Source organism: Scyliorhinus torazame, chromosome 19 (assembly GCF_047496885.1).
Source record: "Scyliorhinus torazame isolate Kashiwa2021f chromosome 19, sScyTor2.1, whole genome shotgun sequence".
NCBI lineage: Eukaryota > Metazoa > Chordata > Chondrichthyes > Carcharhiniformes > Scyliorhinidae > Scyliorhinus > Scyliorhinus torazame.
The window spans coordinates 46,029,477-46,056,462 of NC_092725.1; the positions used below are offsets into that span (position 1 = coordinate 46,029,477).

The 26,986-nt window shown below is 45.0% G+C and overlaps 1 protein-coding gene across 4 annotated transcripts in view; it reads right to left on the bottom strand.

Moving 5' to 3' along the window:
* The window catches only part of braf (B-Raf proto-oncogene, serine/threonine kinase), a 202,240-nt gene that overhangs the window by 144,148 nt on the left and 31,106 nt on the right, over nucleotides 1–26,986 (bottom strand). For all 4 annotated transcript variants that reach the window (XM_072484234.1, XM_072484233.1, XM_072484232.1 and 1 more), the window contains exon 4: nucleotides 2,617–2,720. In XM_072484234.1, the coding sequence (XP_072340335.1) occupies nucleotides 2,617–2,720 (104 nt within the window). The remainder of the gene's footprint in view (nucleotides 1–2,616; nucleotides 2,721–26,986) is intronic.

Below are 26,986 nucleotides of genomic sequence, written 5' to 3' on the forward strand. Positions count from 1 at the left end.
ATGTCTCCGAAATGGCCACAACATCGAAGTCCCAGGTACCAACCCACCTGGCATTGAAGAAGACAAGTTCACCCACCTTATTCTGGATGCTCTTGGCATTGAAGAAGACACACTTTAAACCACCTTCCTGCCTGCCGGTACACTCCTGCAACTTTGAAATCTTACTCATGACCTCACTACTCGCAACATCCTGTATACTGGAGCTACAATTCAGGTTCCCAAGCCCCTGCTGAACTAGTTTAAACCCTCCCGAAGAGCATTAGCAAATTTCCCCCCCAGCATATTGGTACCCCTCTGGTCCAGGTGTAGACCACTCCGTTTGTAGAGGTCCCACCGACTCCAGAATAAGCCCCAATTATCCAGAAATCTGAAACCCTCCCTTCTGCACCATCCCTGTAGCCACGTGTTCAACTCCTTTCTCTCCCTATTCCTCGTCTCGCTATCACGTGGCACGGGTAACAACCCAGAGATAATAACTCTGTTTGTCCTAGATCTAAGTTTCCACCCTCGCTCCCTGAATTCCTGCCTTACATCCCTATCCCTACCTATGTCATTGGTACCTATGTGGACCACGACTTGGGGCTGCTCCCCCTTAAGTATCCCGAAAACACGATCCGAGAATCAAGCACGTTGCTGTGGGTCTGCAGTCACATGTAGGCCAGGCCAGGTAAGGATGGCTGATTGCCCTCCCAAAAGGACATTTACAACAATCAATGATAGCTTCACAGTCATCATCGCGGAGATTAGCCCTCGATTCCAGATTTATTAACCTGCCGTGGTGGGATCTGAACCCGTGTCTCCCACATTCCTAGTCCAGTGAAATTACACCTACGCCACCATCTCCCGTTATGCCTTATTAACCACTTTCTAAACCTACCCTGCTACCTTCAAAGATTTGTGAAATATCCCCGCCAGTCTCTATCTTCCTGTATCCGCTTTAGATTCGTACCCTTTATTTTATATTGTCTCGCCTCATTCTTCCTGCCAAAATGTAAATTCAGACTTCTCCGCATTAAATTTCATCTTGCTGCATATGTCTGCCAGTTCCACTCTTGAGGTCCCTTTCTCACAGTATTTACAAGTTTGTGTCATACTTAACAGCGCTAAGTGAAATCAAGACCTTTTCTTTTACCAGAACCGCTGATCAGCTAACAGAAGCAGGAGCGAGAGATACTGGGCCTCAGAGAGGGTTCTGATGCTGAGAACTGACTGGTCGGGTGCTGCACATGTCGGGGCACAGCAATGCCAACAGTATAAGCAAGTTTTTGCTTCAAATAATGAACATAGGACATACAGTGCAGAAGGAGGCCATTCGGCCCATCGAGTCTGCACTGACCCATTTAAGCCCTCACTTCCACCCTATCCCCGTAACCCAATAGCCCTTCCTAACCTTTTTTGGTCACGAAGGGCAATTTATCATGGCCAATCCACCTAAGCAGCAGAACACGCTAGAAATATAGAAAAGAAGTCAACATCAGAAAGAAAATGTGTCGTTCTCCAGTGGAGTCCTTTCACCACACAGTATGTTCCTTTCAGCTACCTACTAGGATACAGTGAATTCCCTTTCCATCTGTCCCTCAGTAACCAGCAGTCCTTACAATCAAAATCTATCCAAATGCCCTCCTGTGCAACTGAAGGTTTCATCTAGTGATGTCTTACTGATCCAATGATTGAATGAGGGCAATGACATAACTTTGTTTGAGCAGCCAGATTTGTCATGCAACGTAACGATCACACTGAACCACCACTGAAGGAGCATGGGAATGAACTCACTACAACAGCTGAGGGAACAGATGGTTCTCAGCCACCTTCATTTTCAGGTGTGCTTAACTGACAGGATTTGTTTGTGCTCCTCACTATTGGCACACAATGATTTGCTTGCTATTTATACATGCGCATTCGAGTGAATTTTGTTTGCTCCACTCGCTTTGTACTGATTAGAATGGCTTGCATAACACCCTTATGAGGGTCATTTACACTCCTGGCGGGCAGCCGGCTGTCAAAAATCCCATTTAATTTCCCTTTCGAATGAAGTGCAATTTAATCCTCAATGTTACAATCTAGGAGTCCGCTTTCCCCAGAGAGCAAAGAAAAACTTAACGAGAAGTGTGCATTCATATAGCCCCTTCCATGTAACAAAATGTCCCAACACGATTCACAGGAGTGTTACAAAGCAAACTTTGATACGGAGCCACATGAGGAAATATTAGGGCAGTTGGCCAAAAGTTTAAAAGACACAGGTTTCCTGTACCAGCCTCCCCGAACAGGCGCCAGAACGTGGCGACTAGGGGCTTTTCATAGTAACTTCATTGTTATTGTCACAAGCCTACTTGTGACAATAAGCAATTATTATTATTATTTTAAAGAGGGCCATAAAGGAGGAAATAGAGGTAGAGTGGCAGAATGAAGTTAATCAGATAACCTCTCATCTGCACATCTTGGTAAAACATTTTAAATAACCCCATACACAAGTGGGATAGCAGCCAACAGCCAATCAAGACTCACAGCTACACCATATCCTCAAAATGTCACTCAGCGACTGAGATTGCTCCTGCCCCACAGGCCGGTGCCAGCAGGTTAGCTCAGCAGCTGTAAATTCCTCAAAACACTACTCACCCATCCTGTGTCCTGTAGACTGCACAGCAGTCTGCGGTCAGCCCCCTCATCATCAGAGCTTTCTTCAGGCTGTCTCTCACAGTCACCCCACATCGTGCTGGCACCTAGAAAAGGCAAAAGGGGTTAAGTACCCAGCATTCAGCACTGGCTGCTGTTCCACTCACAAACACTGCCCTGAGTGGAAGATCTCATTTCAGAGCGTCTATCCCCATCGCTGTGTTAGACTAGACTGCACATGGTGACAACACTGTTCCCATGCAAAATGGAGCTCAAAGTTCATTCAAGGCTTAAACATATAGTCAATCCTATCGCATAAACGCAGCATGTTGTACACAGTCATTATTAATTATTCAACAAAAAGGATTGGAGTGTTCCCACTAACATGTCGAGGAGGTATATACCCTGGCACGTGTCAGGTCAGCATGCACCTCAGTACATATAGTGTGGGCATGGAGCACTCTATCGTACACTCTACTGCACTGAAGGTAATTTCTCCCTTCACAAACGCACCGCAACTCAGCTAAGGTCCACTAATTTAGCAAACATCAGCAGTGCAACCTGGAGCCTTTCAGTCTGCATGGTTTGCTTACACACGGCCTTTACCAGAACGTCCATCCACCTGTGGAGTCACACTGGTAACTATTAGCCTTCCAACAAGCGGATTGTTTGGCTAGTGGAGGAATGGCTCTATTTTACTTTGACCAAAAGAAAATGGATCCGTGCTTTTGGCATGGGAGGAAAAGGCAAAATAAACCTGCAGAGAAACCTTCACTAAAGATGCCATGGTTGATCCTGAAAGTTATATCAATGGGGCATTTCATTTTTACAAAAGGGTTTAGATTGCCAAGAAACCAACAAACACCTTTCTGCTTCAATAATCCAAAACCAGGCCCCATTAATTGGAGTGCAAATAACAACAGTAACATTGGATGGACAACCAAAGGGTTTGACCAACTAACCTCAAGGGTCAGGTACAAATTTCACACCCCACACAATAGATTAAAGACATTGAGTTGAAGCTGCCAATAGGGCTCCTGCACAAAGGGTCACTGGGAGAGATGGCTTTGAGGAACGGTGTGACATATTTATCCCTTTGGCATAACCTTCGCCATTCATCAAAATGTACACCTCCTCAGGCGCACTGAGGGCAGATTTATTACTGAAACGGCGATTTTCATAGATGGATTATACTCTGAAACTCTGCGCCAATTATGCAATATTTCCCAATGTGTGCTGGAATAAAATATTGAACTATAGGACAGGAAACCACAAGCATTTGTGATGTGTCTTTCATAACATAGCATCTGAAAGCACTTCACAACCAATGGAGCACGTTCGAGTGGAGTAATTGCTGCAATGTTAGGAAATACAGCTGCCAATTTACACAGAGCAGATCTGGCTAACTGCATTTCAATACATGACCTGGTAACCTGTTTTGATGATGTTGGTTGAGGGATAAATATTAGCCACGGAACGGGGAACTCTGCTCATTTTCATATAGTGCCCTGGAACATTGCATATTTTCTTAAGAGGGCAGATCAGGGTTTCAAGTCAAATCTCATCCAGAAGATGACAACTCTGGCAGTGCAGCTAGCATCTCTTCAGTGCTGGAGTGTTGGCCTAGATTTTGTGCTCACGTCTTGAGAGCGGAGCCGGAATCCACAAACTTCCAACTCAGACTATGTCAGTACAGAATGTCAGGGCTTGCCATGCTTTTCCAGTGCAATATTCCGAGAAGACAGCATTTTAGGAAAGGTGCACAGTTTAACCACATCTCTTGTACTCCGGGGCAATGCAGAGGAGAGCCACGAGTCTCAGCCTAATGCCAGAGTCCTGAGTTTTGAGTAAAACATGCAGATATGAGGGATCTTGAAAAGTGGTGAGTGAGCAGTTACTGGATGGAGCCCTACTCAAAAGATTTAAGGAAGATTAATTTGAAGCAATATGTCGGGCAAAACGCTGCCAGTCGATAATGGAGACACCGGCCATCATAAAGAGTTACCAATATGCAGGATAGACTCCTGGGCGGAGCGGCGGAATCAAAAACCTTGGGGGTCAGAGCTGGGCCTTAGCTGAAGTTTTGCATCCATTTCTGAATGCTGTTCATGATGTGGGATGGGCATTGACTAATGAACATTAGATAGAATTGCAAGAACAGGATAATAACGCTATTCTCACAGGATGACAGTGTTGATACAGTGCAGGAGGCCATTCTGCCCATCGTGTATCTACCAGCTCCCCAAATGAGCAATCCTCTCAGTAGCATTCCGCTGCCTTCTCCCCCATAACCCTGCACATCCTTCTTTTCAGTTAACAGTCTGATTCCCTTTCTAATGTTTCAAATGAACCTGCCTCCACCGCACTCTCAGGCAGAGCATTCCAGACCATTCACTATGTGAAAAAGATTTTCATGTTTCCTTTGGGTCTTTTACTAATTACCTTAATTCTGTGCCATGTCCTTTTCAGTCCTTTCACAAGTTTCTCCCTATCTACCCTGTCCCGACACCTCATGATTTTGAATATTTCCATCAAACCTCCTCTCAGCCTTCTTTTCCATCAAGAGAAACAGTCCTAATTTCTCCAACCCATCTTCGTAACTGAAGTTCCTTATCCCTGGAACCATTCTCATGAATATTTTCTTAGTTCTCTGTCCAATGCCGTCACATCTTTCCTAAAGTGCAGTACCCACAAATGGACGCAAAACTTCAGCTAAGGCCCAACTAGCATCCGATACAAGTTCAGCCTAACCTCCCTGCTCTTGTAGGGAACAGGCCATCTTGGACTGGGTGTTGTGCATTGAGAAAGCACTAACTGGCAATCTAGTTGTGAGAGAACCCTTGGGATGAGTGAACACAATATGATAGAATTCTTTATTAAGATGGAAAAGTGAAGTAGTTGATTCTGAGACCAGGGTCCTGAATCTCAATAAAGGTAACTATGATGGTATGAGGCACGAGTTGGCTATGATGGACTGAGAAACATTACTGAAAGGAAGGTCAGAGAATAGGCAATTGCAGGCATTCCAGGAATGAATAGGTGAACTCCAAAAGTTGTTTATTCTTATTTGGCAAAAGAGTAGAAAGGGAACTGTGGCCAAGCCACAAGGGAAATTAGAGATGGTATTAGATTCAAAGAAGAGACATACAAATTAGCAAGAAAAAGCAATAGACTTGAGGATTGGGAACAGTTTAAAATTCAGCAAAGGTGGACCAAGGGATTGATTAAGAAGGGGAAAATCAATATGAAAGTAAGCTAGCAGGAAACATAAAAACTGACTGCAAAAGTTTCCATGGATAAGTAAAGAAAAAAAGACTGACAAAAATGAATGTAGGCCCCTTACTGTCAGAAACGGGGGAATTCAAAACGGGGAACAATGAATGGCTGAGGAACTAATTCGTACTTTGCTTCTGTCTTCACAAAGGAAGACATGAATAATGTACCGGAAGTTCTCAGAAACACAAGTTTCAGTGAGAAGCTGAAGTATTAGTAAAGAAATGGCTTTGGGCAAATTAATAGGATTGAAGGCAAATAAATCTCCAGGGCCTGATAATCTTCATCCCAGTGAATTTAAGGAAGTGGCTCAAGAAATTGTAGATCCATTGGCGGTCATTTTCCAAAATTCTTTGTACTCTGGAATGGTTCCTACAGATTGGAGGGTAGCTAATATAACCCCGCTATTCAAAAAGGCAGGTAGAGAGAAAACAGGAAACTATATACCAGTAAGCTTAATGTAGGAAAGTTGATACAGTCCATTATCAAGGATTTCATAGCACTGCATTTGGAAAGCAGTGGTATAATCAGATAAAGTCAGCATGGATTTACAAAAGGGAAAATCCTTTGACAAATCTACTGGAATTCTATGAAGGTGTAACTAGTAGAGTTGACCAGGGAGAACCGTTGGTTATGGTTTATTTAGACTTTCAGAAGGTTTTCAACAAGGTTTCACATAGCAGACTACTATGTAATTGTAAAGGGATTGCAGGTAGAATCTTGAGATGGATAAAAAGCTGGTTAGCAGACAGGAAGCAAAATATTGGAATAAATGCGTCTTTTTCGGATTGGCAGGCAGTGACTAGTGGAGTACTACAGGGATCGGTGCTAGGACCCCAACTGTTCACATTATATATTAATGATTTGGACGAGGGAAATAAATTTATTATCTCCAAATTTGCAAATGATACAAAGTTGGGTGGGATGGTGAGCTGTGCGGAGGATGCAGAGATGCTTCAATCGGATTTGGACAGGCTGAGTGAGTAGGTACATGCATGGCAGAGGCAGTATAACGTGGATAAATATGAGGTTATCCTCTCGGTTAGTAAAAATAGGAAGACAAATTGTTATTTGAATGGGTATAAATTGGGAGAGGTGGACCTTGGCTCCTCATGCATCGGTCACTGAGAGTAAGCGTGCAGGTACAGCAGGCAATAAAGAAGGCAAATGATATGTTGGCCTTTACAGCGAAAGGATTTGAGTACAGGAATAGGGATGCTTTATTGCAATTGTATAGGGCATCGGTGAGGCCACACCTGGAGTATTGTGTGCAGTTTTGGTGTCTTTATCTGAGGAAGGATGTTCTTGCTATGGAGGAAGTGGGGAGAAGGTTTACCAGGCTGATTCCGGAGATGGTGGGACTGGAGTTGGAGTTTCGAAGAGTGAGAGGGGATCTCATAGAAACATAGTTATGTACTATAGTATAGCTATAGTTCGAATACTTTAGATGGGTCCGTTTTTGTCCAATGTCTGCAGGAGGGCTTCCTGACACAGTATGTAGACAGGCCAACGAGAGGAGAGGCCATATTGGATTTGGTACTGGGTAATGGACCAGGACAGGTGTTAGATTTGGAGGTAGGTGAGCACTTTGGTGATAGTGACCACAATTCGAATACGTTTACTTTAGTGATGGAAAGGGATAATTATATACCGCAGGGCAAGAGTTATATCTGGGGGAAAGGCAATTATGATGCGATGAGGCAAGACTTAGGATGCATCGGATGGAGAGGAAAACTGCAGGGGATGGGCACAATGGAAATGTGGAGCTTGTTCAAGGAACAGCTACTGTGTGTCCTTGATAAGTATGTACCTGTCAGGCAGGGAGGAAGTGGTCGAGCAAGGGAACCGTGGTTTACTAAAGCAGTCGAAACACTTGTCAAGAGGAAGAAGGAGGCTTATGTAAAGATGTGACATGAAGGTTCAGTTAGGGCGCTCAAGGGTTACAAGTTAGCTTGGAAGGATCTAAAAGAGAGATAAGAAGAACCAGGAGTGGACATGAGAAGTCTTTGGCAGGTAGGATCAAGGATAACTCTAAAGCTTTCTATAGATATGTTAGGAATAAATGAATGACTAGGGTAAGAGTAGGGCCAGTCAAGGACAGTAGTGGGAAGTTGTGCTTGGAGTCCGAGGAGATAGGAGAGGGGCTAAATGAATATTTTTCGTCAGTATTCACACAGGAAAAAGACAATGTTCTCGAGGAGAATATGGAGTTTCAGGCTACTAGACTAGAAGGGCTTGAGGTTCATAAGGAGGAGGTATTAGCAATTCGGGAAAGTGTGAAAATAGATAAGTCCCCTGTGCCGGATGGGATGTATCCTAGGATTCTCTGGGAAGCTAGGGAGGAGATTGCTGAGCCTTTGGCTATGATCTTTAAGTCATCTTTGTCTACAGGAATAGTGCCAGAAGACTGGAGGATAGCAAATGTTGTCCCTTTGTTCAAGAAGAGGAGTAGAGACAACTTCGGTAACTATAGACCAGTGAGCCTTACTTCAGTTGTGGGCAAAATCTTGGAAAGGTTTATAAGAGATAGGATGTATAATCATCTGGAAAGGAATAATCTGATTAGAGATAGTCAACACGGTTTTGTGAAGGGTAGGTCGTGCCTCACAAACCTTATTGAGTTCTTTGAGAAGGTGACCAAACAGGTGGATGAGGGTAAAGCAGTTGATGTGGTGTATATGGATTTCAATAAAACGTTTGATAAGGTTCCCCACGGTAGGCTACTGCAGAAAATACGGAGGCATGGGATTCAGGGTGATTTACCAGTTTGGATCAGAAATTGGCTAGCTGGAAGAAGACAAAGGGTGGTGGTTGATGGGAAATATTCAGACTGGAGTCCAGTTACTAGTGGTGTACCACAAGGATCTATTTTGGGGCCACTGCTGTTTGTCATTTTTACAAATGACCTGGAGGAGGGCGTAGAAGGATGGGCGAGTAAATTTGCAGATCACACTAAAGTCGGTGGAGTTGTGGACTGTGCGGACAGATGTTACGTTACAGAGGGACATAGATAAGCTGCAGCGCTGGGTTGAGAGGTGGCAAATGGAGTTTAATGCAGAAAAGTGTGAGGTGATTCATTTTGGAAGGAATAACAGGAAGACAGAGTACTGGGCTAATGGTAAGATTCTTGGCAGTGTGGAAGAGCAGAGAGATCTCGGTGTCCATGTACATAGATCCTTGAAAGTTGCCACCCAGGTTGAGAGGGTTGTTAAGAAGGCGTACGGTGTGTTAGCTTTTATTGGTAGAGGGATGGAGTTTCGGAGCCATGAGGTCATGTTGCAGCTGTACAAAACTCTGGTGCGGCCGCATTTGGAGTATTGCATGCAATTCTGGTCGTCGCATTATAGGAAGAATGTGGAAGCATTGGAAAAGGTGCAGAGGAGATTTACCAGAATGTTGCCTGGTATGGAGGGAATATCCTATGAGGAAAGGCTGAGTGTCTTGAGGCTGTTTTCGTTAGAGAGAAGAAGGTTAAGAGGTGACTTAATTGAGGCATACAAGATGATCAGAGGATTGGATAGGGTGGACAGTGAGAGCCTTCTTCCTCGGATGGTGATGTCTAGCACGAGGGGACATAGCTTTAAATTGAGGGGAGATAGATAAAGGACAGATGTCAGAGGTAGGTTCTTTACTCAGACAGTAGTAAGGGCGTGGAATGCCCTGCCTGCAACAGTAGTGGACTCGCCAACACTAAGGGCATTCAAATGGTCATTGGATAGACATATGGACGATAAGGGAATAGTGTGGATGGGCTTTAGAGTGGTTTCACAGGTCGGCGCAACACCGAGGGCCGAAGGGCCTGTACTGCGCTGTTATGTTCTATGTTCTAACTAGGGGTCATAGTTTGAGGATGAGCAGTGAACCTTTCAGGACTGAGGCGAGGAGAAAGTTCTTCACCTAAAGAATGATGATCTGTTGAAATTAAATGTTTTGGCCTCAAGAAGGAATTAGATATAGCTCTTGGGGCTAAAGGGATCAAGAGATATGGGGGGTGGGGAAGAGGTTGGAGGGATAAGGTTATTGAACTTGATGATCAGTCATGATCAGAGCAGGCTCAAAGGGTCAAATGGCCTCCTCCTGCTTCTATTTTCTATGTATGTTTCTATGTAGTCTGTGCTCCTTTCAATAAAGTCCAGGCTACTACAAAAGTAACTTTTATTAACTATTCTCTCAAACTGACCTGCCACATTTAATGACTTAAGCACATATACATCAGGTGCCCCTGCTTCTGCATTCCCTTTAGAATTGTGTCCTATATTTTCTCTCCAATATAAGTGAATTGATTTGGAAATCCAGTGCAGACACGATGGCCCAAATGGGTCTCCTTCTACACTATAACAATTCTGTGATGCTGTGAGAATTGCATCATTATCTTGTTCTTGCTATTGTGTCTAATGTTCATTTGTCTACACCCAGCCCATACCATGATACTGAACGTTGAAAAGGCTCCCAGGTTTCTGCATTCCATGTTGTCCTGTTCCACATTCTTCTGACCAAAATGAATTACTTCACACTTCCCTGCATGGAACTTCACCTGCCTGCACATTCCATCAACTTGTCCAAGTCCTTTTGAAGTTCTTCACTACCCTCCTCACAGTTCACAATGCTTCCAAGTTCCATATCATTTGTAAATTTTAAATTATGTCTTGTACACCGTAGCCTAGGTCATTAGATATTTCCGGAAAAGCAAGGATCCCAACCCTAACATCTGGGGAACTCCACTGCAAACCTTCCTCTAGCTCAAAATGCATCCATTAATCACTATCCTGTTTTTCTGTCACCCAGCCAATTTCATCTCCATATTCTAATGCTCATTTTTCCAAACTCATCCCCATCTCCTCCCAACCCTCTGCCCATCAGACATCATCGGAACATCATAGGAAGGACGTGGAGGCTTTGGAGCGGGTGCAGAGGAGATTTACCAGGATGTTGCCTGGTATGGAGGGAAAATCTTATGAGGAAAGGCTGATGGACTTGAGGTTGTTTTCGTTGGAGAGAAGAAGGTTAAGAGGAGACTTAATAGAGGCATACAAAATGATCAGGGGGTTGGATAGGGTGGACAGTGAGAGCCTTCTCCCGCGGATGGATATGGCTGGCACGAGGGGACATAACTTTAAACTGAGGGGTAATAGATATAGGACAGAGGTCAGAGGTAGGTTCTTTACGCAAAGAGTAGTAAGGCCGTGGAATGCCCTACCTGCTATAGTAGTGAACTCGCCAACATTGAGGGCATTTAAAAGTTTATTGGATAAACATATGGATGATAATGGCATGGTGTAGGTTAGATAGCTTTTGTTTCGGTGCAACATCGTGGGCCGAAGGGCCTGTACTGCGCTGTATTGTTCTATGTTCTATGTTCTATCATGGCAATCAACACTCTGAAATGACTGCCAAGTTTTCATTCCAGAGGAGTGCGAGGTAATGCATTTGGTAAGACTAGCAGGCAAGGGACTATACAATAAAAAGGATACTGAGAAGTGTTGGGGAACAGACTGACGATGGCGTTCATGTCACCTATTCTTGTACCTGGTCTACCCCATTAAATGTGTCCCCTACTCATGTGCCCGATGTACCCATTAAATATGTCCCCGACTCATGTGCGCAGTGTACTCTTTTAATAATGTCCCCTACTCATGTGCCTGGTGTACCCCATAAAGGACAAGTTAGACATCAGCTGGTCTATTGTTTACACTTCTGGGTGCCACATCATAAGAAGGATGTGAACCATTTGAGAGACTGCAGAAGAAGTTTACAGGAATGATTCCAGGGATGAGAAGCTTCAATTATGAGGATAGATTGGAGAGGTTGGGAGTGTTCTTGGAGAATAGAAGACTGAGCGGAGGTTTGATAGAGATGCTGAAAATCATGGCGGGGCTGGACAGAGTAGATAGGGAAACGCTGTTACCGCTCGTAAAATGTTCAAGTGCGAGGGGGGACAGATTTAACGTGATTTGCAAAAGAAGCAAATGCGTTGTGAGGAAAATCTTTTTCACACAATGAGTGGTTGGGGTCTGGAATGCACTGCCTGGAAGCGTGGTGAAGGCAGGTTCAGTCGAGGCATTCAAGAGGACATTGGATGATTATCTGAATAGAAACAATACGCAGGGTTATTTGGGAAAAGGCAGAGGAATGTAGTCAGTCACAATGCTCATTTGGAGAGCCGGTGCAGACATGAAGGGCCAATTGGCCTCCAATTGCGCCTTAACAATTGTGAGTCTGGGAAGGTGCCACACAAAAGGTTGTTGCATAAGATAAAGATGCATGGCATTAAGGGTATCGATCAGGTTGTGTGCGCCTCGTCAATCACCAACAGTTGCCCCTTCATAAGAACATAACATAAGAACTAGGAGCAGGTGTAGGCCATCTGGCCCCTCGAGCCTGCTCCACCATGCAATGAGATCATGGCTGATCTTTTGTGGACTCAGCTCCACTTTCCGGCCCGAACACCATAACCCTTAATCCCTTTATTCTTCAAAAAACTATCTATCTTTATCTTAAAAACATTTAATGAAGGAACCTCTACTGCCTCACTGGGCAAGGAATTCCATAGATTCACAACCCTTTGGGTGAAGAAGTTCCTCCTAAACTCAGTCCTAAATCTACTTCCCCTTATTTTGAGGCTATGCCCGCTAGTTCTGCTTTCACCCGCCAGTGGAAACAACCTGCCCGCATCTATCCTATCTATTCCCTTCATAATCTTATATGTTTCTATAAGATCCCACCTCATCCTTCTAAATTCCAACGAGTACAGTCCCAGTCTACTCAACCTCTCCTCGTAATCCAACCCCTTCAGCTCTGGGATTAACCTAGTGAATCTCCTCTGCACACCCTCCAGTGCCAATACGTCCTTTCTCAAGTAAGGAGACCAAAACTGAACACAATACTCCAGGTGTGGCCTCACTAACACCTTATACAATTGCAGCAGAACCTCCCGAGTCTTAAACTCCATCCATCTAGCAATGAAGGACAAAATTCCATTTGCCTTCTTAATCACCTGTTGCACCTGAAAACCAACTTTTTGCGACTCATGCACTAGCACACCCAGGTCTCTCTGCACAGCAGCATGTTTTAATATTTTATCATTTAAATAATAATCCCTTTTGCTGTTATTCCTACCAAAATGGATAACCTCGCATTTGTCAACATTGTATTCCATCTGCCAGACTCTAGCCCACTCACTTAGCCTATCCAAATCCCTCTGCAGACTTCCAGTATCCTCTGTACTTTTTGCTTTACCACTTATCTTATTGTCGTCTGCAAACTTGGACACATTGCCCTTGGTCCCCAACTCCAAATCATCGATGTAAATTGTGAACAGTTGTGGGCCCAACACTGATCCCTGAGGGACACCACTAGCTACTGATTGCCAACCAGAGAAACACCCATTAATCCCCACTCTTTGCTTTCTATTAATTAACCAATCCTCTATCCATGCTACTACTTTCCCCTTAATGCCATGCATCTTTATCTTATGCAACAACCTTTTGAGTGGCATCTTCCCAGAATCACAATTGTTAAGGCGCAATTGGAGGCCATTTGGCCCTTCATGTCTGCACCGGCTCTCCAAATGAGCATTGTGACTGACTACATTCCTCTGCCTTTTCCCAAATAACCCTGCGTATTGTTTCTATTCAGATAATCATCCAATGTCCTCTTGAATGCCTCGACTGAACCTGCCTTCACCACGCTTCCAGGCAGTGCATTCCAGACCCCAACCACTCATTGTGTGAAAAAGATTTTCCTCACAACGCATTTGCTTCTTTTGCAAATCATGTTAAATCTGTCCCCCCTCGCACTTGAACATTTTACGAGCGGTAACAGCGTTTCCCTATCTACTCTGTCCAGCCCCGCCATGATTTTCAGCATCTCTATCAAACCTCCGCTCAGTCTTCTTTTCTCCAAGAACACTCCCAACCTCTCCAATCTATCCTCATAATTGATGTTTCTCATCCCTGGAATCATTCCTGTAAACCTCTTCTGCACTCTCTCAAATGGTTCACATCCTTCTTATGATGTGGCACCCAGAAGTGTAAACAATAGACCAGCTGATGTCTAACTTGTCCTTTATAGCCTCCTTGTTCTTGTCCTCTATGCCCCTATTAATAAATCCCAGGATACTGTATGCTCTCTCCACCTGTCCTGCTACCTTCAATGATCTATGCACATCTACACCCAGGTCCCTCTGTTCCTCCAGCCCCTTAAGAATTGGACCCTTATTTTGTATTGAATGTCGATTTTCATCCTACCAAAATGCATCACCACTCACCTCTCTGCATTGAATTTCATCTGCCACTGAATTGCTCACTCCATCAGCTTGTCTGTCTTCTCAGTTTATAATGCTTCCAAGTTTCATGCCATCCGCAAACTTTGAAATTGTTCCCTGTACATCAAGATCTAGATCATCAATGTACTTCAGGAATGTCGATTGACCATTAATCTCTGTTTTCTCCTATTCAGTCAATTTTATATCCATGTTGCTACTGTCCCTTTTATTCCATGAGCTACAACTTTTCTCACAAGTCTGTCAAGTGGTACTGTATTGAATGCCTTCTGAAAGTCCATGGACACCACATTAACAGCATTACCCCCATCGACCCTTTCTGTTACCTCTTCAAAAAATTCCAGCGAGTTAGTTAAACACGGTTTCCCCTGTAGAAATTCATGCTGGCTCTTCCTAATCAACCCGCATTTTTCCATGTGACTACCAATTGTACCCTGAATAATTGCTTCAGAGGCCTTTTGGCACATCACGCCTGCACTGGCACCTGTAAAGTGTACCCACTAAAGCCCACAACTCCACCCTATCCCTGTAACCCAGTAACCCCACCAAACCTTTTTGGACACAGTTAAATTGACTGGGCTTCTCCTTACAATCTTTTTTGAACAAAGGCATAATATTTGCAATTTGCCAGTCCTCTGGCACCTCTCCTGAATCTATGGCGGCATGGTAGCATAGTGGATAGAACTGTTGCTTCACAACGCCAAGATCCCAGGTTCGATTCCCGGCTTGGGTCACTGTCTGTGCGGAGTCTGCACGTTCTCCCCGTGTCTGTGTGGGTTTCCTCCGGGTTCTCCAGTTTCCTCTCACAAGACATGCTGTTAGGTGAATTGGACATTCTGAATTCTCCATCAGTGTACCCGAACAGGCACCGGAGTATGTCGACTAGAGGATTTTCACAGTAACTTCATTGCAGTGTTAATGTAACCCTACTTGTGACAATGATAAAGATTATTATTATTAGAGAAGACTGGAAGATTATGGCCAGTGTCCCTGCAATTTACACTCTCATTTCCTTCAATATCCTTGGATGCAAGTCATCCGGCCCTGCTGCCTTGTCAACTTTAAATACTGAAGTCTGTTCAACACTTCCTCCTTATCAATTTTGAGTTTCCTCGTCTGGTTAGCATTGTCTCGTAAAAGATGGATGCAAAGTATTTATTTTATATCTGAGCCATGCTCTCTGTCTCCATGTGTAAATTCCATTTTTGGTCCCTACTCGGCCCTACTCCTTTTAACACCTTTATACTATTTATATGCCTACAGAAGACTGCAATTCCCCATTATGTTGGTTGCCAGTCTTCTTCCATCATACCTCTTTGCCGATTTAATATGCTTTTTCACCTCCTCTCCGAACCTTCTCTTGGTTCTCGAATGTATTTTCCACTTAACACCTGTCATTTTCACACTTCCTCTACTTATCTTGATTTCTATCTCGTTTTCTATCCAGGGACCTCTGGAGTTGTTTGCCCTATTTGCCTTTCGAGGGATTGTACCGTAACTGTGTCCGAACTATTTCATGTTTAAAGGTAGCCGATTGATCAACGACAGTTTTTCCCGCTAATCTTTTGTTCCAGTTTAACTGGCCGAGCTCTGTTCTTGCCATTGAAGTCCGCTCTTCCCCAGTTAATTATTCTTTTCCTCACACCACAATGCTACCCGTGAATATCAACCTGCAATTTGAAACCTGCCTCCTTTATCAGATCGATTCGCCTTTCGTCATTTCCCTAACTATCTCCGGGCATTTGTCTTTTAATCCTCTTGGGTTATCTTACTCCCTAAACCCGTGTTTTGCTCCTCGTGCTCAATGTGGGAGTTCAGGGACGCGGCCGATGCCCCTGACTCCTTCATGTGCGGGAAGTGTGTCCAGCTGCAGCTCCTGTTAGACCGCATGATGGCTCTGGAGCTGTGGATGGACTCACTTTGGAGCATCCGCGATGCTGAGGAGGTCGTGGATAGCACGTTCAGTGAGTTGGTCACACAGCAGATTAGGATTGGAAAGGGAGACAGGGAATGGGTGACCAAAAGGCAGAGAAAGAGCAGGAAGGAAGTGCAGGTGCCCCCTGCGGTCATCTCCCTCCAAAACAGGTATTCCATTTTGGATACTGTTGGGGGAGATGACTCACCAGGGGAAGGCAGTAGTAGCCAGGCTCATGGCACCGTGGCTGGCTCTGCTGCGCAGAAGGGCGGGAAAAAGACTGGCAGGGCTATAGTCGTTGGGGATTCAATCGTAAAGGGAGTAGACAGGCGTTTCTGTGGTCGAAAACGATACTCCCGAATGGTATGTTGCCTCCCGGGTGCACGGGTCAGGGATGTCTCGGATCGGCTGCAGGACATACTGAAGGGGGAGGGTGAACAGCCAGTTGTCATGGTGCATATAGGCACCAACGATATAGGTAAAAAACGGGATGAGGTCCTACAATCAGAATTTAGGGAGTTAGGAGATAAGTTAAAAAGTAGTAATCAAAGGTAGTAATCTCAGGATTGCTACCAGTGCCACGAGACAGTCAGAGTAGAAATTCAAGAATAGTCAGAATTAATACGTGGCTACTCAGATTTTTGGGACATTGGAACCGGTTCTGGAGGCGGTGGGACCATTACAAATCGGATGGTCTACACCTGGGCAGGACTGGAACCAATGTCCTAGGAGGCGCTTTTGCTAACACTGTTGGGGATGTTTTGAACTAATGTGGTAGGGGGATGGGAACCAGATTAGGAAGTTAGAGGTCAGTAAAGAGGCAGCAACTAAAGCCAGTAAGGTATTAGATAATAAACTCAATGTGACTAAGGGGAAGAGTAGACAGGGAAGTGATGATGAACGCAAAGGGACAGGTGGTCTGAGGTGCATTTGTTTCAATGCGAGAAGTGTAGCAGGTAAGGCAGATGAACTTAGGGCTTGGATTAGTACCTGGGAATATGATGTTATTGGTATTACTGAGACATGGTTGAGGGAAGGGCAAGACTGGCAACTAAATATCTGAGGATATAGATGATTCAGGAGGGACACGGAGGGAGGTAAAAGGGGTGGAGGAGTTGGATTACTGGTCAGAGATTTTATCACAGCTCTGATTAAGGAGTAGAACTCTCAAGTGTATTGAAAGTCAGAGAGATCCAGGAGTACAGGTCCACAGGTCACTGAAAGGGGCAACACCGGTGGAGAAGGTAGTCAAGAAGGCATACGGCATGCTTGCCTTCATTGGCCGGGGCATTGAGTATAAGAATTGGCAAATCATGTTGCAGCTGCATAGAACCTTAGTTAGGCCACACTTGGAGTATAGTGTTCAATTCTGGTCGCCACACTACCAGAAGAATGTGGAGGCTTTAGAGACGGTGCAGAAGAGATTTACCAGAATGTTGCCTGGTATGGAGGGCATTAGCTATGAGGAGCGGTTGAATAAACTCGGTTTGTTCTCACTGGAACGACGGAGGTTGAGGGGCAACCTGATGGAGGTCTACAAAATTATGAGGGGCATAGACAGAGGGGATAATCAGAGGCTTTTCCCCAGGGTAGAGGGGTCAATTACACGGGGGCATAGGTTTAAGGTGAGAGGGGCAAGGTTTAGAGTAGATGTACGAGGCAGGTTTTTTTTACACAGAGGGTAGTGGGTGCCTGGAACTCGCTACCGGAGGAGGTGGTGGAAGCAGGGACGATAGTGATATTTAAGGGGCATCTTGACAAATACATGAATAGGATGGGAATAGAGGGATACGGACCCAGGAAGTGTAGAAGATTGTAGTTTAGTCGGGCAGCATGGTCGGCACGGGTTTGCAGGGCCGAAGGGTTTGTTCCTGTTCTGTACATGTCTTTGTTCTTTGTCTTTGGCACGATGGAGGAGTCGAGCACTGAGGCAATATGGGTAAAGCTAAGAAATAGGAAGGGTGCAGTAACATTGTTGGGACTTTACTACAGGCCTCCCAAAAGCGAGCGTGAAGTAGAGGTACAAATATGTAGACAGATTATAGAAAAATGTAGGAGCAATAGGGTGGTCGTGATGGGAGATTTTAACTTCCCCAACATTGAATGGGACTCATGTAGTGTTGGAGGCGTAGATGGAGCAGAATTTGTAAGGAGCATCCAGGAGAGTTTTTTAGAGCAGTATGTAAATAGTCCAACTCGGGTAGGGGCCATACTGGACCTGGTATTGGGGAATGATCCCGGCCAGGTGGTTGAAGTTTCAAAGAACAAAGAACAAAGAAATGTACAGCACAGGAACAGGCCCTTCGGCCCGCCAAGCCCGTGCCGACCATACTGCCCGACTAAACTACAATCTTCTACACTTCCTGGGTCCGTATCCTTCTATTCCCATCCTATTCATATATTTGTCAAGATGCCCCTTAAATGTCCCTATCGTCCCTGCTTCCACTACCTCCTCCGGTAGCGAGTTCCAGGCACCCACTACCCTCTGCGTAAAAAACTTGCCTCGTACATCTACTCTAAACCTTGCCCCTCTCACCTTAAACCTATGCCCCCTAGTAATTGACCCCTCTACCCTGGGGAAAAGCCTCTGACTATCCACTCTGTCTATGCCCCTCATAATTTTGTAGACCTCTATCAGGTCGCCCCTCAACCTCCTTCGTTCCAGTGAGAGCAAACCGAGTTTATTCAATCGCTCCTCATAGCTTATGCCCTCCATACCAGGCAACATTCTGGTAAATCTCTTCTGCACCCTCTCTAAAGCCTCCACATCCTTCTGGTAGTGTGGCGACCAGAATTGAACACTATACTCCAAGTGTGGCCTAACTAAGGTTCTATACAGCTGCAACATGACTTGCCAATTCTTATACTCAATGCCCCGGCCAATGAAGGCAAGCATGCCGTATGCCTTCTTGACTACCTTCTCCACCTGTGTTGCCGCTTTCAATGACCTGTGGACCTGTACTCCTAGATCTCTTTGACTTTCAATACTCTTGAGGGTTCTACCATTCACTGTATATTCCCTACCTGCATTAGCCCTTCCAAAATGCATTACCTCACATTTGTCCGGATTAAACGCCATCTGCCATCTCTCCACCCAAGTCTCCAGACAATCTAAATCCTGCTGTATCCTCAGACAGTCCTCATCGCTATCCGCAATTCCACCAACCTTTGTGTCGTCTGCAAACTTACTAATCAGACCAGTTACATTTTCCTCCAAATCATTTATATATACTACAAAGAGCAAAGGTCCCAGCACTGATCCCTGTGGAACACCACTGGTCACAGCCCTCCAATTAGAAAAGCATCCCTCCATTGCTACCCTCTGCCTTCTATGGCCTAGCCAGTTCTGTATCCACCTTGCCAGTTCACCCCTGATCCCGTGTGACTTCACCTTTTGTACTAGTCTACCATGAGGGACCTTGTCAAAGGCCTTACTGAAGTCCATATAGACAACATCTACTGCCCTACCTGCATCAATCATCTTAGTGACCTCCTCGAAAAACTCTATCAAGTTAGTGAGACACGACCTCCCCTTCACAAAACCGTGCTGCCTCTCACTAATACGTCCATTTGCTTCCAAATGGGAGTAGATCCTGTCTCGAAGAATTCTCTCCAGTAATTTCCCTACCACTGAAGTAAGGCTCACCGGCCTGTAGTTCCCGGGATTATCCTTGCTACCCTTCTTAAACAGAGGAACAACATTGGCTATTCTCCAGTCCTCCGGGACATCCCCTGAAGACAGCGAGGATCCAAAGATTTCTGTCAAGGCCTCAGCAATTTCCTCTCCAGCCTCCTTCAGTATTCTGGGGTAGATCCCATCAGGCCCTGGGGACTTATCTACCTTAATATTTTTTAAGACACCCAACACCTCGTCTTTTTGGATCACAATGTGACCCAGGCTATCTACACCCCCTTCTCCAGACTCAACATCTACCAATTCCTTCTCTTTGGTGAATACTGATGCAAAGTATTCATTTAGTACCTCGCCCATTTCCTCTGGCTCCACACATAGATTCCCTTGCCTATCCTTCAGTGGGCCAACCCTTTCCCTGGCTACCCTCTTGCTTTTTATGTACGTGTAAAAAGCCTTGGGATTTTCCTTAACCCTATTTGCCAATGACTTTTCATGACCCCTTCTAGCCCTCCTGACTCCTTGCTTAAGTTCCTTCCTACTTTCCTTATATGCCACACAGGCTTCGTCTGTTCCCAGCCTTTTAGCCCTGACAAATGCCTCCTTTTTCTTTTTGACGAGGCCTACAATATCACTCGTCATCCAAGGTTCCCGAAAATTGCCGTATTTATCTTTCTTCCTCACAGGAACATGCCTGTCCTGTATTCCTTTCAACTGACACTTGAAAGCCTCCCACATGTCAGATGTTGATTTGCCCTCAAACATCCGCCCCCAATCTATGTTCTTCAGTTCCCGCCTAATATTGTTATAATTAGCCTTCCCCCAATTTAGCACATTCATCCTAGGACCACTCTTATCCTTGTCCACCAGTACTTTAAAACTTACTGAATTGTGGTCACTGTTACCGAAATGCTCCCCTACTGAAACATCTACCATCTGGCCGGGCTCATTCCCCAATACCAGGTCCAGTACCGCCCCTTCCCTAGTTGGACTGTTTACATATTGTTTTAAGAAGCCCTCCTGGATGCTCCTTACAATCTCCGCCCCGTCTAAGCCCCTGGCACTAAGTGAGTCCCAGTCAATATTGGGGAAGTTGAAGTCTCCCATCACCACAACCCTGTTGTTTTTACTCTTTTCCAAAATCTGTCTACCTATCTGCTCCTCTATCTCCCGCTGGCTGTTGGGAGGTCTGTAGTATACCCCCAACATTGTGACTGCACCCTTCTTATTCCTGATCTCTACCCATATAGCCTCACTGCCCTCTGAGGTGTCCTCTCGCAGTATAGCTGTGATATTCTCCCGAACAAGTAGCGCAACTCCGCCTCCCCTTTTACATCCCCCTCTATCCCGCCTGAAACATCTAAATCCTGGAACGTTTAGCTGCCAATCCTGCCCAGTAATCAGTCGGTGATTACTTTGGGAATAGCGATCAGAATTCCATAAGTTTTAGAATACTCATGGAGAAAGAGGAGAGTGGTCCAAAAGTAAGAGTGCTAAATTGGGGAAAGGCCAAGTATAACAAAATTCGGCAGGAGCTAGGGAACGTGGATTGGGAGCAGCTGTTTAAGGGTAAATCCACATTTGAAATGTGGGAGTCTTTTAAGGAAAGGTTGATTCGAGTGCAGGACAGACATGTCCCTGTGAAAATGAGGGATAGAAATGGCAAGATTAGGGAACCATGGATGACGGGTGGAATTGTGAGACTAGCTAAGATGAAAAAGGAAGCATACATAAGATCGAGGCAATTTAAAACTGATGAAGCTTTGGAGGAATATCAGGAAAGTAGGACAAATCTCAAACCGCAATAAAGAGGGCTAAAAGGGGTCATGAAATATCTTTGGCTAACAGGGTTAAGGAAAATCCCAAAGCCTTTTATTCGTATATAAGGAGCAAGATTCTGCATGGTAAATTCTATGATAAGAGGGTAACTAGAGATAAGGATTGGCCCACTCAAAGACAAAAGAGGGAATTTATGCGTGGAGTCAGAGGAAATGGGTGAGATTCTTAATGAGTACTTTGCATCGGTATTCACCAAGGAGAGGGACATGACGGATGTTGAGGCTAGGGATGGATGTTTAAATACTCTAAGTCAAGTCGGCATAAGGAATGGGGAAGTTTTGAAATGAAAATGAAAAATGAAAATCGCTTATTGTCACAAGTAGGCTTCAATGAAGTTACTGTGAAAAGCCCCTAGTCGCCACATTCCGCCGCCTGTTCGGGGAGGCTGTTACGGGAACTTGGGTACTTTAAAAGACATTAAGGTGGACAAGTCCCCAGGTCCAGATGGGATCTATCCCAGGTTACTGAGGGAAGCGAGGGACGAAATAGCTGGGGCCTTAACAGATAACTTTGCAGCATCCTTGAGCACGGGTGAGGCCCTGGAGGACTGGAGAATTGCTAATGTTGTCCCTTTGTTTAAGAAGGGTAGCAGGGATAATCCAGGGAATTATAGACCTGTGAGCTTGACGTCAGTGGTGGGCAAACTGTTGGAGAAGATACTGAGGGATAGGATCTATACATATTTGGAAGAAAATAGACTCATCAGTGATAGGCAACATGGTTTTGTGCAGGGAAGGTCATGTCTTACAAACCTAATAGATGTGGCAATGCCGGCGTTGGACTGGGGTGAGCACAGTAAGATGTCTTACAACACCAGGTTAAAGTCCAACAGGTTTGTTTCAAACACTAGCTATCGGAGCACTGCTCCTTCCTCAGGTAAATGAAGAGGTATGTTCCAGAAACATATATATATATAAACAAATTCAAATATGCAAGACAATGCTTAGAATGCGAGCATTTGCAGTTAATTAAGTGTTTACATATCCAGAGATGGGGTAACCCCAGGTTAAAGAGGTCTGAATTGTCTCAAGCCAGGACAGTTGGTAAGATTTTGTAAGCCCAGGTCAGATGGTGGGGGGTGAATGTAATGCGACATGAATCCCAGGTCCCAGTTGAGGCCGCACTCATGTGTGCGGAACAGCGCGAAAACAGTGCGGGAGGAGAGAGGCGGGAGATTTAAAAAGCGCGGGAGGAGAGAGCCCGGACAGCGAAAACAGCGCGGGAGGAGAGAGCCGGGAGATTTTAAAAGCGTGGGAGGAGAGAGCTGGGACAGTGCTGGGAGAGGTGAGTGCACAAAAGGTGTGGCAGGAGTGCCTTTAGACACGGAGTGCTGATTGGAACAGAGTGCATCTGAGTTTAGGTGAATGACTGAGTTCGGGTGAGTGGCTGTGTTTTTGTTGGTGTTCGGGTTTATCCTTGAGGTTCTATAAAAAAAATTTTTAATTAATTAACTAGTTGAATATGGCTGGACAGGTGATGTGCTGTTGCTGTATGATGATGGAACTGGTGGATCCCATTGAGACCGTCAGTGACCACATCTGCAGCAAGTGTTGGCTGCTCGAGGAACTTCGGCTCAGAATTGATGAGCTGGAGACCGAGCTGCACACACTGCGGCACATCAGGGAGGGGGAAAATTACCTGGACACTTTGTTTCAGGAGGCAGTCACACCCGGTAGAATAAGTACTGTTAATTCGGACAGTGGTCAGGGACAGAGTGGTGTGACTGCAAGGGAGGCAGGTAAGGGGATCTTGAGTTTAGGAGTTGAGGAGCCTCAGCCCTTGACCTTGTCCAACAGGTATGAGGTACTTGCTCCCTGTGTGGATGAGGAAGAGGGCTGTAGGGAGGATGCGTTGACTGACCACTGCACCGTGGTACAGGAAGCCATTCAAGAGGGGGGAGCAAAAAGACAAGTGGTAGTTGTAGGGGATTCTATAATTAGGGGGATTGATGGCATCCTTTGTAAGCCAGATCGAGAGTCCCGCATGGTATGTTGCCTGCCCAGTGCCAGGGTGAGGGACATCTCTGATCGGCTTGAAAGGGTTTTGGAGAGGGAGGGGGAGGATCCAGTTGTTGTGGTCCACGTTGGGACTAACAACATAGGTAAGACTAGGAAAGAGGACCTGTTTGGGGATTATCGAACACTAGCGACAAAATTAAAGAACAGGTCCTCCAGGGTTATAATCTCTGGATTACTACCCGAGCCACGTGCCAATTGGCATAGGGTTGAGAAAATTAGGAAAGTTAACACGTGGCTAAAGGAGTGGTGCGGGAAATCATAGAATTTACAGTGCAGAAGAAGGCCATTCGGCCCATCGAGTCTGCACCAGCTCTTGGAAAGAGCACCCTACCCAAGGTCAACACCTCCACCCTATCCCCATAACCCAGTAACCCCACCCAACACGAAGGTCAATTTTGGACACTAAGGGCAATTTAAGGGCAAAGAGGGATTCCATTTCATGGGGCATTGGCATCAGTACTGGGGCAGGAGGGACCTGTACCGTTGGGACGGTCTTCACCTGAACCATTCTGGGACCAGTGTTCTAGTGAATAGGATAAATAGGTTGGTCACAAGGACTTTAAACTAGCAAGTTGGGGGGAAGGGAAGTGTAAAGCTATGGACAGTATAATGGTTAATGGAGATCAAGGCAGCAGGTTACGTGACAGGTCATTATGTAGAGATATGGGTTCAAAGACAAGGAAAATTAGGAGAAAGGGTAAGAGGAAAAATAAATTGCGAAAAGTTACTGATCAAGGTGTTAGGATTCATAACAAAGACATAAAAAACAGCAGAAGTGTACTTTACCAATGCTCGTAGTATACGAAATAAGGTAAATGAGTTGATGGCGCAAATCATCGTGAATGACTATGATTTAGTGGCCATTACTGAAACATGGTTAAAAGATGGTCACGACTGGGAGTTAAATATCCAAGGGTATCAGACTATACGAAAGGATAGAATGGACGGTCAGGGCGGTGGTGTAGCTTTGTTGTTTAAGGATGGCATCCGGGCAATAGTAAGGGATGATATTGGTGCTATGGAGGACAAGGTTGAATCAATTTGGGTGGAAATCAGGAATAGTAAGGTGAAAAAGGTCACTGATAGGAGTAGTCTATAGGCCACCAAATAGTAACAGGATGGTAGGGCAGGCAATAAGCAAAGAAATAACGGATGCATGTAGAAATGGTACAGCGGTTAGCATGGGAGATTTTAATCTGCATATCGATTGGTTTAACCAGGTTGGTAAAGGCAGCCTTGAGCAGGAGTTTATAGAATGTGCCCGGGATAATTTCCTGGAACAGTATGTAATGGAACCTACAAGGGAACAAGCAGTCCTATATCTGGTCCTGTGTAATGAGGCAGGATTGATTAATGGTCTCATAGTTCGGGATCCTCTTGGAAGGAGCGACCACAATATGGTGGAATTTAAAATACAGTTGGAGGATGACAAGGTAAAATCAAACACTAGTGTTTTGTGCTTAAACAAAGGCGATTACAATGGGATGAGAGAAGAACTAGCTAAGGTAGACTGGAAGCAAAGACTTCATGGTGAAGCAGTTGAGGAACAGTGGAGAACCTTCCGAGCGATCTTTCACAGTGTTCAGAAAAGGTTCATACCGACAAAAAAGACGGTAGAAAGGGGAAAAATCGACCGTGGATATCTAAGGAGGTGAGGGAGAATATCAAATTGAAGGAAAAAACATACAAACTGGCAAAAATTAGTGGGAGACTAGAGGACTGGGAAGTCTTTAGGGGACAACAGAAAGCTACTAAAAAAGCCATAAAGAAGAGTAAGGTAGACTATGAAAGTAAACTGGCTCAGAACATAAAAGCAGATAGTAAAAGCTTCTACAAATATATAAGACAAAAAAGAGTGGCTAAGGTAAATATTGGTCCTTTGGAAGATGAGAAGGGAGATTTAATAATAGGAGACGGGGAAATGGCTGAGGAGCTGAACAGGTTTTTTGGGTCAGTCTTCACAGTGGAGGACACAAATAACATGCCAGTGACTGATGGAAATAAAGATATGATAGGTGAGGACCTTGAGATGATTGTAATAGCGGGGCACCTGGAGGGAAATTGTCCCATTGGGCAGACGCAGCATGGGTTCACAAAGGGTAGGTCGTGTCTGACTAATTTGGTAGAATTTTTTGAGGACGTTACCAGTGCAGTAGATAACGGGGAGCCAATGGATGTGGTATATCTGGATTTCCAGAAAGCTTTTGACAAGGTGCCACACAAAAGGTTGCTGCATAAACTAAAGATGCATGGCATTGAGGGTAAAGTGGTAGCATGGGTAGAGGATTGGTTAACTAACAGAAAGCAGAGAGTGGGGATAAATGGGTGTTTCCCTGGTTGGCAACCTGTAACTAGTGGGGTCCCTCAAGGATCAGTGTTGGGCCCGCAGTTGTTCACAATTTACATAGACGATTTGGAGTTGGGGACCAAGTGCAATGTGTCAAAGTTTGCAGATGACACTAAGATGAGTGGTAAAGCAAAAAGGGCAGAGGATACCGGAAGTCTGCAGAAGGATTTGGATAGGTTAGGTGAATGGGCTTGGGTCTGGCAGATAGAATTCAATGTTGCCAAGTGTGAGGCTATCCATTTTGGGAGGAATAACAGCAGAATGGATTATTATTTAAACGGTAAGATGTTAAAACATGCTGCTGTGCAGAGGGACCTGGGTGTGCTGGTGCACGAGTCGCAAAAGGTTGGTGTGTAGGTGCAACAGGTGATTAAGAAGGCTAATCGAGTTTTGTCTTTCATTGCTAGAGGGATGTAGTTCAAGACTAGGGAGGTTATGCTGCAATTGTATAGGGTGTTGGTGAGGCCGCATCTGGAGTAGTGTGTTCAGTCTTGGTCTCCTTAACTGAGAAAGGACATATTGGCACTGGAGGGAGTGCAGAGGAGATTCACTCGGTTAATCCCAGAGTTGAGGGGATTAGATTATGACGAGAGGTTGAGTAGACTGGGACTGTATTCATTGGAGTTTAGAAGGATGCGGGGGGGATCTTATTGAAACATATAAAATTATGAAGGGAATAGAGAGGATAGATGCTGGCAGGTTGTTTCCACTGGTCGGGGAAAGCCTCAAAATAAGGGGAAGTAGATTTAGGACGGAGTGTAGGAGGAACTTCTTCATCCAAAGGGTTGTGAATCTCTGGAATTCCTTGCCCAGTGAAGCAGTTGAGGCTCCTTCTTTAAACGTTTTTTAAAAAAAGATAGATACCTTTCTAAAGAATAAAGGGATTTGGGGATATGGTGTACGGGCCGGAGAGTGGAGCTGAGTCCACAAAGATCAGCCATGATCTCATTAAATGGCGGAGCAGACTCGAGGGGCCAGATGGCCTACTCCTGTTCCTAGTTCTTATGTTCTTATGAACTTGGCTATAAGTTTCTGCTCAGCAGAATTCTTTGAGGAAGTGACAAAATTA